General features: G+C 37.4%; 3 protein-coding genes across 3 annotated transcripts; all 3 read right to left on the minus strand.

Moving 5' to 3' along the window:
- Positions 1-3846, minus strand: LOC134180937 (uncharacterized). Its single transcript, XM_062648119.1, has 7 exons — positions 3602-3846; positions 2246-3536; positions 2041-2178; positions 623-748; positions 435-551; positions 207-335; positions 1-38 (listed from the first exon to the last, which is right to left on the minus strand). The coding sequence occupies exons 1-7, from the start codon at positions 3728-3730 to the stop codon at positions 1-3; spliced, it is 1968 nt and encodes a 655-aa protein (XP_062504103.1). The 5' UTR covers positions 3731-3846.
- LOC134181219 (uncharacterized) lies at positions 3842-6198 on the minus strand. The gene is made up of 4 exons (XM_062648455.1): positions 6134-6198; positions 5942-6067; positions 4289-4420; positions 3842-4222 (listed from the first exon to the last, which is right to left on the minus strand). The coding sequence occupies exons 1-4, from the start codon at positions 6171-6173 to the stop codon at positions 4167-4169; spliced, it is 354 nt and encodes a 117-aa protein (XP_062504439.1). The 5' UTR covers positions 6174-6198; the 3' UTR covers positions 3842-4166.
- LOC134180938 (uncharacterized) lies at positions 6197-11601 on the minus strand. The gene is made up of 14 exons (XM_062648120.1): positions 11181-11601; positions 10860-11114; positions 10460-10593; positions 10252-10392; positions 8896-10186; positions 8691-8828; positions 7826-8068; positions 7596-7724; positions 7081-7221; positions 6878-7003; positions 6673-6798; positions 6486-6611; positions 6262-6413; positions 6197-6202 (listed from the first exon to the last, which is right to left on the minus strand). The coding sequence occupies exons 1-14, from the start codon at positions 11539-11541 to the stop codon at positions 6197-6199; spliced, it is 3369 nt and encodes a 1122-aa protein (XP_062504104.1). The 5' UTR covers positions 11542-11601.
- Between the last annotated feature and the right edge of the window lie 310 nt (positions 11602-11911).

The raw sequence follows: 11911 nt of genomic DNA on the forward strand, positions 1-11911 counted from the left end.
TCAACTATCATGGCTCTGAGTCTCCATTAACACTTTCTCTATCATAAACGCATGCTTTTTAAGTTTTAATTTCACACAAATACAACATGTCACGTGATGTACGACAAAACCATAATGAAAGATTCTGCACATCTCAATACAGTTGACACACAAGCAAATAGTAAAAAATTGATTTATGAGAATTACAAATATACAAAATATCTCACCTGCAAGACGATCATGAACAAAATTGTAATAATTAACTTTGGAAATCAATTTCCATGACCTATCCAATAAATCATCTGCTTTTTCAAATTCTCCAAAAGATAAAAAACATTTTGATAATATTGTCATCACTATATAACAGAAATCACAGTATGAGGTTAATTTAATGAAACTTTGACTTGCCACAGCATTACATTCAACAAAGAAAATTTATGATTCAAATTCTTTACCTTTGATCTGATCATATTCCTCCATATCATTTAACTTTTCCATCACTTGTTGGCACAATTTCATTGCTTTGTCTCGTTTACCCCTCTTAAAGTAGTTCCCTGCCATCGTGCATTCAACTAACAAATAAATAAACTGCCATTGCAACAAACACTACATAGACTAAACAAATTTGTCTTTAATTTAATACTTAAAGCAAATTCAGCTCCAAGTTGTTCTCCAGATGTTTTCATCAGCAACATCAGCTCTTTCAGATAAAACTTTTCTTCTTCAAATTTGTTTAACAATTGATAGCAAAGATGAATAACCTGCAACACTACAACAAACGGTTAATTAGAGTGAGAAAATAAAACAAAATATAAATTAAAATGTAATAATTACAGAAAATATACAAACTACTAGCAATACAATTGGGTACAGTCACCCTACCCCTATAACGATATCTTCGTTTCACGCTAACATATCGTTATAAGGGTAATATTGTTATAAAGGTAATGCAATCTGAAACACTGTCTGTGCACAAGTTCTTACTTTAAACTATACTTAGTGACATTTAAATGTTCCAACTGTTTAGCCTAATTAATTATAATACACTAGTCATCGATCCACTGGTCCAAGGTCGCTTGTTGATGATGAACAGAAGTAACCATTCTGTCTAATGAAGACTTGATTCCATCAGCTGCCTGCAGAAGTTCCTTGTTCTTTAGTATAGTTAAGTACTGAGATAGGAAAGTGGAAATGGCTTGAATATGGCAACGGGCATCTCAAACAGTGATTACAGAAGGGTCTATGTGTCTTCTGGGTCTTCCGCATCCCCCGCAGGAGGACTTGACTCCATGTTTGTTGCAATGCACATGCGCAGCTCGAATTTTTTAAGTGCCTCGCAGTACTGTGCGCACTCTTAGCACATTAATATCAATGAACGCGTTTCGTTCCAGCGGCAGAAATCGGAATAGGGGTAATATCGTTATAGAGGTAAAGTTTTGTACTGTACGGTATCGGGAAATTTTGGTTTCAGCAGCTTCTATCGTAATAAAGGTAATATCGCTATAGAGGTTATCGTTATAGGGGTAGGGTGACTGTACCTGTAACAATGACAATAATGATCTATAAATCTGACTATCATAATCAATAACAAAAACACGTCAAAATCTCTACAAACAATGATATTGCAGTCTGAACAAAACTACTTACCTCAAGCTGATCAAAACAAAATTATAATTCAATTATTGATTATTTGATTATCATCACTAAATAAATATTTGCTTGTGTTGTCATCTAATCATTGCAAAAACCATATCCACTTAATGACAAGACAACAGATATTATGTCATCAATGTTTTCATACCTTCAAATGTGTCCATAAACTGTCCATCATCTCTTTAGTGTAAACTACATATGCTATTAATGTATAATTGCTGGATTACATCACGTATTTCACACAACATCATATTCTGTTGTATGAACTTTCTAACTTTGTTAAATTAATTGTTTTCAAACAACTATAAAGTACTGAAATTGACATCATCAAACAAATTCATCCAGAAATTCTAAACAATACAGATACACTCCTGGTCTATAAATACATCATCAAATGTCTTATCTTACCTTTTTTATGATGTTGATATATTTCTTTCTTCTCATCTGGTTTTAACTCATCAATCATCTTCTTGCTTTTCAGACTCAAATCTAATGATTCCTTACATTTCCACTTGCAAAAATATGCTATACCCAAAAGATTACTTGCTAAATAACACAAAGTGATAACCAATACACAACACATCTGAATCAACAAGTGAAGATGAAGTTATACCTTCTATGAGCCATTTGCGTTTGACCTCAAATGGCAAACTGTCCAACTGCATCAATTTGTGGTACCATTTTTCACACAAATAATATGATGTGTCAGGAGGCTGGAACGGCATAAATGTAGCACACGTCCACCTAACCAAATGCAAGCAAGTTGGTATTTCTACATCAGCTAGCAATACATGCTTAGCCAATGAATACGAGTGAGAAGTAAGTTGAAGTCGTACATCACTTGGAAGACAATTTAAGTCCATTTCTCTGTACGGTATATGAAACAGCATATTGTTACAAACATCAGTTAGTTTACATTCCATCTCATCTGGCTGCTGCTTGACACGTTCCATCACTGTTGACTGCACCAATGGATGAATATTCAAAGTGTAACCTTCTGCTGTCTCGTGCCATTCAACTAAATTGTGTGAAGACAAACTTGAGACACACAAACTGTATTCATAATTGGCACATTCACCAAACACAAGAGGACGAACGAGCTTCTCTGGAATGTCTCTTGAAGACAGAAATGATGCATATTCAAGTAGAGACAACGCTTTGGGATTCTCTCTTGCAACCAACTCAATGTCCATCTGCCATGTCAGATGAGCATGGCTAGAAGACATCATAAAATTTCTCACATTTTTTACAACATTTTTCTCACGTTCACTTATATCCAACTCATCAATATTCCTGTCACTCAACCGTTTCAAATCAGGAGGCTGAGTTACATCAGCTTCCATAAGTACTTCACGTAGACGACTTGCTCTAAAGTAATGCAACAGTTTGTCAAGATCCAATGCCAAAGCCTCAAGTTCAACTTCATTTCTTTTCAACAGTTTGTAATATTCCTCATAACTTAGATGTGCCTTTCGCATATACGTGCCTGCATGAGCAAGAGCAATTGCTAGCTTTTCTATGGGAGCTTCAACTGACAATTTGGTGGCTGCTGCTGTTTCTTGACTGTTGGACGGTTGACGACCAGACCACATGGCTACGGCTGCCACAGCATCTTCCGCTTCCAAACAACCAAGAGAGATGACATGATTTATTGATTTCTGTAACACAGAACAATCATCACATCGAGTTGTGATCAATATATGGACATGAGCAGTTGAACGAGGAAGAATTTTAGGCAGAAAAGAGAGATCATCTGCACCATCATACACCAGCAACATCTTAGGAAGCTTGGAAATGTGGTTAAGCAGCACTGCATTCTTGTCTTCTAATGGATTGCTCTTTAGCTCATCAAATCGACTTTGAGAACGTGAAACAGAAGGAGAACTTAAAGACAAAACTGTGAGCTGCAAATAGACAATGTGCTCATTGTTAACACAAAACTACCAGTAATGTGAGTCAATGTGTTTACATTGTGTATGACTGAGTTTGTCAGTGTTGCCCATGATTCTGCATTGAAATACAGCACTCCATCACTATACAGATGTTTACATTCAAATGCATATTTGGCTGCCAACGATGATTTCCCCACTCCGCCCATTCCTTTGATCACCTAAATGCATAGCCTCGGAGCCAGACCGCTTTTGCACGTGAGGGGGCGGGAAGGGCAAGTGAGAGGGCGGGGAGAAACATCCGGGCAGTTTTAAGGTATTTATCCGGGAGTTTCTAAATTGATTTCAATCGATTGTTGAATTACTATAAATAGAGTTAGGTGTACTAACAATGAGTATGGACTATGGAGTTGAGAGTTAAGTTGTGAGTGTGTCCTCAACTATGGCAAGATATCACTAAACTATAGTACTGATCCACCATATACTTATCTGTTTCCTGATTTTTATACCGACCAATAGATTCTGAGATACTCACTCCTTCTGTCTACAATATATTAATTACAACCTAGCTAAGCAAAATACGCGTATGGGAGATGGGACCTACAATAAATTAATTTTTTTTAAATTAACTTGAAAGTCTGTACCTTAATCTAACGTTCTAAAGTACTTCAGCATCCGAACTAGTCCAAGCAGATTTTTGACTAAATTTAGAAAAAAAATTGATATCAATATGACATCACATAGACTGACTTGCAGGCATGTCTTACTGGATGAAATCTGTAAACCTTGATGCTCTTCTGGTCTCAGAGATTGAGCAATTCTCAGTGATTCAGTAAATGTTTCCTCAGCTTCATCCAACTGTGAGAGACGTATCTGACACAAACCGATGCTGTGCAGTGCTGAAGCACAGAGATAAAATTACTATTGGTCACATCTGATGAATAACAACTAATTGATAGCAAAAAATTTCTAATCCATTTACTTCAATAAAATGAATCATGTTTTAATATAAAAGCACCAATCCCATAAGCCTCAACACAAATGGACAAATGTTAGCCCTCCACGTCATTTGCAAACCTCTCAACTTTTCTTTGCAACAAATTGCGAGACTGTCTTTTGTAAATGACCACGCCCATTAAATGTGTCTAAAGCGGGCGTGGCTAGCAGCCTATGCCAACTCTGGCCTGTGCGTGCACTAAGGCTTAGCCTTGAACTTCCAGACGTTATTCTTACTGTATCACCCTCACCCCCTCCTGACCCCCTCTTGACCCCCTTACCCCTCCTCACCCCTCCGCACTCCCTCCTCACCCTGGACAGTCCAGATACAAGCAAGCAGAGCCATCTACAAGAGCCTAGTCCAAAGAATCCGCTCTGTCCGGAAATACGAGCTACACAGAGTGGCTGCCAGTGTGTCTCGCAGTAGGCTTGTCGGAAGAAAGGACTCACAAATCGTGAGACATGCCCATAAATCGTGAGTTTGATGACAAAATCGTGAGAGATGAGAGGTCTGGATTCGACATCAACCTTAAGGTCAGTTGCGGAAATAGCTCCCATGCCTCTAGAGACGGGGCCTCTATGTAGTATGTGGAGGATTAGGGCCAGGACAGCGCTACTGGAGCTTGGCTAGCCACACGTAGCCAGACCCTTCCAGCCTACGGCAGGATGTAAGCGGGAAGGGTTTGGCTATGCAAGACTAGAGATCATCCAGGTGCACTGACAATTGCGCACAGCTCTGGGACTAGACACCAAGGCCCACAAGTACGTCTGCTGCATGATGTTACTGCCACACCAGCAGTCATGTCTACCCCAGTCAATGACAAGGTACTCATTTATACTCCTGAGTAGACAAAAGCAATTGTGTGTAAGTTTCTTGCTAAAGGCAATTATGCCATAGCACTGTGACTTGAACCGGCAACCCTGCAAGGTCCTGGATGTGTCCATTCTCCAAATGCACTCTCTAACCAATTGAGCTACAGCACCACACACACACACACACACACACACACACACACACACACACACACACACACACACACACACACACACACACACACACACACACACACACACACACACACACACAGACACACACACACACACACACACACAGACACACACACACACACAGACACACACACACACACACACACACACACACAGACACCACACACACACACACACACAGACACACACAGACACACACAGACACACACACACACACACACACACACACACACACACACACACACACACACACACACAAACACACACACACACACACACACACACACACACACACACACAACAAACAAACAAACACAATTAATAATATATTTTAGCACAGTCTTCTCACATAACACAGTCAACATTATCTAGACACTTCGTACCTAATATCCGTATACAAACAAACAACTGTATACCAATAGCTTTTTGTACTGGCTGTACAACCATTGTAGCAGCTTCAACTTTCATTTGCATGTAGAACAAATCTTTAGCTCTGGCATAATCTCTCCAAGTATATGCTTTCCTTGCTATTAGTTTTAGCACTACACATACATGAATAAATGCATCAACAATGAAAATATTAGCAAACTAGACATCAGAGCTCATACTAGTGGTCTTCTCATCTATAGTCTCCTCATCAATTTTCATGACATAAGTAGCAGCAAGGAGCCTCAACACTGTGATCAGTAAAGTTATTATGTACTGCAAAGCAAGTACTACAAAAGATCTCACCTGCCAATATTTCTTGATCACAATTTGAATAAAATAACAGTATGTTGACAGATTTAGTAAATGCCTTTCGTGCTTGATAAAGTCCTTGTAGTTTTTGTTCAAATGTTGTCTGTCTTTCTACTGTCAGTAAATGACAAATTCCAAGAAATCTATAACCTAAAGCACAAATACAATTGGAATGCAAACACGCAGATATAATAAACATTCAATACGCATATTACTGCATACATTGACCAGCTTCACGACAAAGTGATAACTGCTTCTGTCCTCTAATTTCTATAGACTGCTCTAAATGCTTTACAGCATGAATGATGTTGCCCATCTCATAATATATTGTACCAATTGACATGAGAGCTAAACAGAAAACATACAACCTTTAATATGATGTCATGTTGAGTCATGAATGTTATCAAACTATCAGCAATTTTCACATGATAAGAAGTGTCCTCCTGCTGGTACAGCTCTAATGCTTCCTTATAACACATCAGAGCTTCACATAAATCACCTCTCTTCACATGTATGCCTCCTAATTCTTTGATTACTGCATAACATAAATAAAAGTTAAAGCAGTACTGTAAAACAAAAAAAAACGTTAACAGATACAGAACATATATACTGACCATCACACAGTCTGTGATGTGAATCAGGCATGTTTGCCTCTTCAACTTTCCTCATCTCTTTCAGTTGTTCAATGCACGTTTCCATGTTTCCTAATTTACTGTTACATCTAGCAATGAACACTTTAACTACAATAACCAGAATAAAGAAAACCGGAAAATAACTTCAGTAGTACACAAAACATATTAACAATCAATTCACGTACAATAGAAAATGTCTAAACTTTCTGATGGTAGGAAAGACTGAGCAAAAGACAAAGCTGATTTTGCTATTTCCAATGCTTCAGTAAGCTTGTCTTTTGATCCATTAGGTCTTGCAAGCTCACACTGACACTTGAGACTCATGACTACATAAAGACATGAACAAAACAAAATCATAATTTTACTGTCTATCTGCACTTTCATTCTACATACAATATAACATATCCTTGCAATCATATATACAGAGTGTCATTCAAGTCAACTATCATGGCTTTGAGTCTCCATTAACACTTTCTCTATCATAAACGCATGCTTTTTAAGTTTTAATGTCACACAAATACAACATGTCACGTGATACACAACAAAACCATAATGAAAGATTCTGCACATCTCAATACAGTTAACCCTGACACTCTTTAACTAATATTGCTGTCACTGACAAGCACTACATGCTTCCAATTTTGCAAGCAAATAGTGAAAAATTGATTTATGAGAATTACAAATATACAAAATATCTCACCATCAAGACGCTCATAAAGAAAATTGTCATAATCAACTCTGGAAATCAATTTCCATGACCTATCCAATAAATCATCTGCTTTTTCAAATTCTCCAAAAGATAAAAAACATTTTGATAATGTTGTCATCACTATATAACAGAAATCACAATATGAGGTTAATTTAATAAAACTTTGACTTGCCACAGCATTACATTCAACAATAAGAAAATTTATGATTCAAATTCTTTACCTTTGATCTGATCATATTCCTCCATATCATTTAACTTTTCCATCACTTGTTGGCATAATTTCATTGCTTTGTCTTGTTTACCCCTATTAAAGTAGTTCTCTGCCATGCTGCATTCAACTAACAAAAATTCTGCTCCAAGCTGTTCTCCAGAAATTTTCATCAGCAACATCTGCTCTTTCAGATAAAACTTTTCTTCTTCAAGTTTCTTTAGTTGTTGATAGCAATGATAAATAATTACCAACACTATAACAAACGGTTAATTACAGTGAGAAAATAAAACAAAATATAAATTAAAATGTAATAATTACAGAAAATATACAAACTACTAGCAATACAATTGGGTACTTGTAACAATGACAATAATGATCTATAAATCTGACTATCATAATCATTAAACAAAAACACGTCAAAATCTTTACAAACAATGAAATTCCAGTCTGAACAAAACTATTTACCTCAAGCTGATCAAATCAAAATTATAATTCAATTATTGATTATTTGATTATCATCACTAAATAAATATTTGCTTGTGTTGTCATCTAATCATTGCAAAAACCATATCCACTTAATGACAAGACAACAGATATAATGTCATCAATGTTTTCATACCTTCAAATGTGTCAATAAACTATCCATCATCTCTTTAGTGTAAACTACATATACTATTTATAATCACTGGATTACGTCACGTATTTCACACAACATCATATTCTGTTATATGAACTTTCTAACTTTGTTAAATTAATTGTTTTCAAACAACTATAAAGTACTGAAATTGACATCATCAAACAAATTCATCCAGAAATTCTCAACAATACAGATGCACTCCTGGTCTATAAATACATCATCAAATGTCTTATCTTACCATTATTATGATGTTCATATATTTCTTTCTTCTCATCTGGTTTTAACTCATCAATCATCTTCTTGGTTTTCACACTCAAATCTAATGATTCCTTTAATTTGTGCTTTTGAAAATATGCCAAACTCAAATGATTACTTGCTAAGCAACACAAAGTGATAACCAATACACAACACATCTGAATCAACAAGTGAAGATGAAGTTATACCTTCTATGACACATTTGCGTTTGACTTCAAGTGGCAAACTGTCCAACTGCATCACTTTGAGGTACCATTTTTCACACAAATAACATGATGAGTCAGAAGGCTGGAAAAACACAAATGTAGCACACGTACACCTAACCAAATGCAAGCAAGTTGGTATTTCTACATCAGCTAGCAATACATGCTTAGCCAATGAATACGAGTGAGAAGCAAGTTGAAGTCGTACATCACTTGGAACACAATTTAAGTCCGTTCTAATGTGTGGTAGATGAAACAGCATATTCTTACAAACATCAGTTAGTTTACATTGCATCTCTTCTGGCTGCTGCTTGACACGTTCCATCACTGTTGACTGCACCAATGAATGAATATTCAAAGTGTAACCTTCTGCTGTCTCGTGCCATTCAACTAAATTGTGTGAAGACAAACTTGAGACACACAAACTGTATTCATAATTGGCACATTCACCAAACACAAGAGGACGAACGAGCTTCTCTGGAATGTCTCTTGAAGACAGAAATGATGCATATTCAAGTAGAGACAACGCTTTGGCATTCTCTCTTGCAACCAACTCGATGTCCATCTGCCATGTCAGATGAGCATGACTACAAGACATCATAAAACTTCTCACATTTTTTACAACATTTTTGTCACGTTCACTTATATCCAACTCATCAATATTCCTGTCACTCAACCGTTTCAAATCAGAAGGCTGAGTTACATCAGCTTCCATAAGCACTTCGCGTAGACGACTTGCTCTAAAGTAATGCAACAGTTTGTCAAGATCCAATGCCAAAGCCTCAAGTTCAACTTCATTTCTTTTCAACAGTTTGTAATATTCCTCATAACTTAGATGTGCCTTTCGCATATATGTGCCTGCATGAGCAAGAGCAATTGCTAGCTTTTCTATGGGAGGTTCAACTGACAATTTGATGGCTGCCGCTGTTTCTTGACTGTTGGACGGTTGACGACCAGACCACATGGCTACGGCTGCCACGGCATCTTCATCTTCCAAACAACCAAGAGAGATGACATGATTTATTGATTTCTGTAACACAAAACAATCATCACATCGAGTTGTGATCAATACATGGACACGAGCAGTTGAACGAGGAAGAATTTTAGGCAGAAAAGAGAGATCATCTGCACCATCATACACCAGCAACATCTTAGGAAGCTTGGAAATGTGGTTAAGCAGAACTGCATTGTTGTCTTGTAATGGATTGCTCTTTAGCTCATCGAATCGACTTTGAGAACGTAAAACAGAAGGAGAACTTAAAGACAAAACTGTGAGCTGCAAATAGACAATGTGCTCATTGTTAACACAAAACTACCAGTAATGTGAGTCAATGTGTTTACATTGTGTATGACTGAGTTTGTCAGTGTTGCCCATGATTCTGCATTGAAATACAGCACTCCATCACTATACAGATGTTTACATTCAAATGCATATTTGGCTGCCAAAGATGACTTCCCCACTCCGCCCATTCCTTTGATCACCTAAATGCAATACACAAAACAATCGGTTGATATCAAATGTTTCATTGACACTGACATGTAAACACACCACACAGCAGAATTTCAGTGATGTAGACACTTGTGGAGCCTTTTCTCCCCACATTGTGTTGGACAAAATTGTCAACTCTTTCTTGCGACCACAAAATTGCTTTTCTTCAATTAGCTCATTGGGAAACACTATACCTAACACACAAGTAAGAGATCACACGTTAATGGTGCAAATATTGCTGTGATTTATATTTTACAATTGTTAGTAAAGTTGTCTCTGTGCTCAACAATAGAAATCAGCAAACAATATAAATAAGATAATATAACACAACTACATCCATTATAAGCTTTCAGTAAAATGTAACAAAACCAGACTATTCTAGACTTTGTAAAGCTGCTTGAAAACATGAATATAAAATACAAATCTACAACACCAACATCACAACATTATAGTCTCTTACTTGCAATGGCTTCTTCCTTCTTCTGCTCTTCAATCTCTTTTAGTTCAGCTTTTACCTTCTCTACAGTTGCATTGTCTCCTACCATCGACTGCCATTTGCATAGCATCATAAATGCTCGTTCCTTCTTTGTATGAACCTCCAGTTCTATCATCTCGACATCATATCTGCTCATCTTGAGACGATCAGCCAAATCACGCCACTTGTCACCCACGATGTCACACAAATCAAACAGCTCAGCCTTCGATGACCCACAACCTACAAACAATAAATTAAATTATAAAGTTGAAAAATAAACCAATAGCTCCTCCCACTGCGCGTCACCTTGCGTCTCTGTCTCGAGAGCAGCAAGAGAAGCTGCAGCAACCGAACGTTGCGCTTGCATCTCGTTTGCTTTGTGTTGAGGAAAGACATCATAGTAGATGTGCGGCTGCTTGTCTTCGTGCTCTCTGACAATATGAAAGAATTTGTGAATACTTGATTCAGATTTGTGCATGAGCGTGTCTACAAAATCCTGTGCCCGTTCTTGCCGACCGCCTCGTGCAGACAGACGCTCCTTCTCTTCACTAGAAAGCACTTTCTCTTGGAAGAGAACGTTCACGTAAGACGACACCATCAGTTCGTTGATGAGATAATCATAGTGCTTACGAACACGTTCCCTCAACGGACGAGCACTTGCAGACATGTTCAAATGACTCGACAAATTAAGAAATAAAGAGTCTCCTACAGTAATGAACCAGAAGACTTTCCGCGCTTACAATTGTCACGTGACCATCTCTTGCACGTGACTACACATGAGTTAATTAATTAGAGGCTAGCAATGAACCGGCTAGTGAATACAGGTAACTACTGCATCTGTGACAGAAATACAAGAAACTAAACCTAAAGCGAACGTTCTGGCGGTTATAGTAGCGCTCTTTAAAAGGCGTGGTTAGATAACGCGCGTTAAGCATATACAGTACACTCTTTTAGTCTAGATCCTGCTATATAATTTGTGTCGTACTACTTTGAGTAAGTTCGCGTGCTAAAAACCACGACCGACAACCATCCAAGCT

Source organism: Corticium candelabrum, chromosome 6 (genome assembly GCF_963422355.1).
Source record: "Corticium candelabrum chromosome 6, ooCorCand1.1, whole genome shotgun sequence".
In the NCBI taxonomy this organism is placed as follows: Eukaryota; Metazoa; Porifera; class Homoscleromorpha; order Homosclerophorida; family Plakinidae; genus Corticium; species Corticium candelabrum.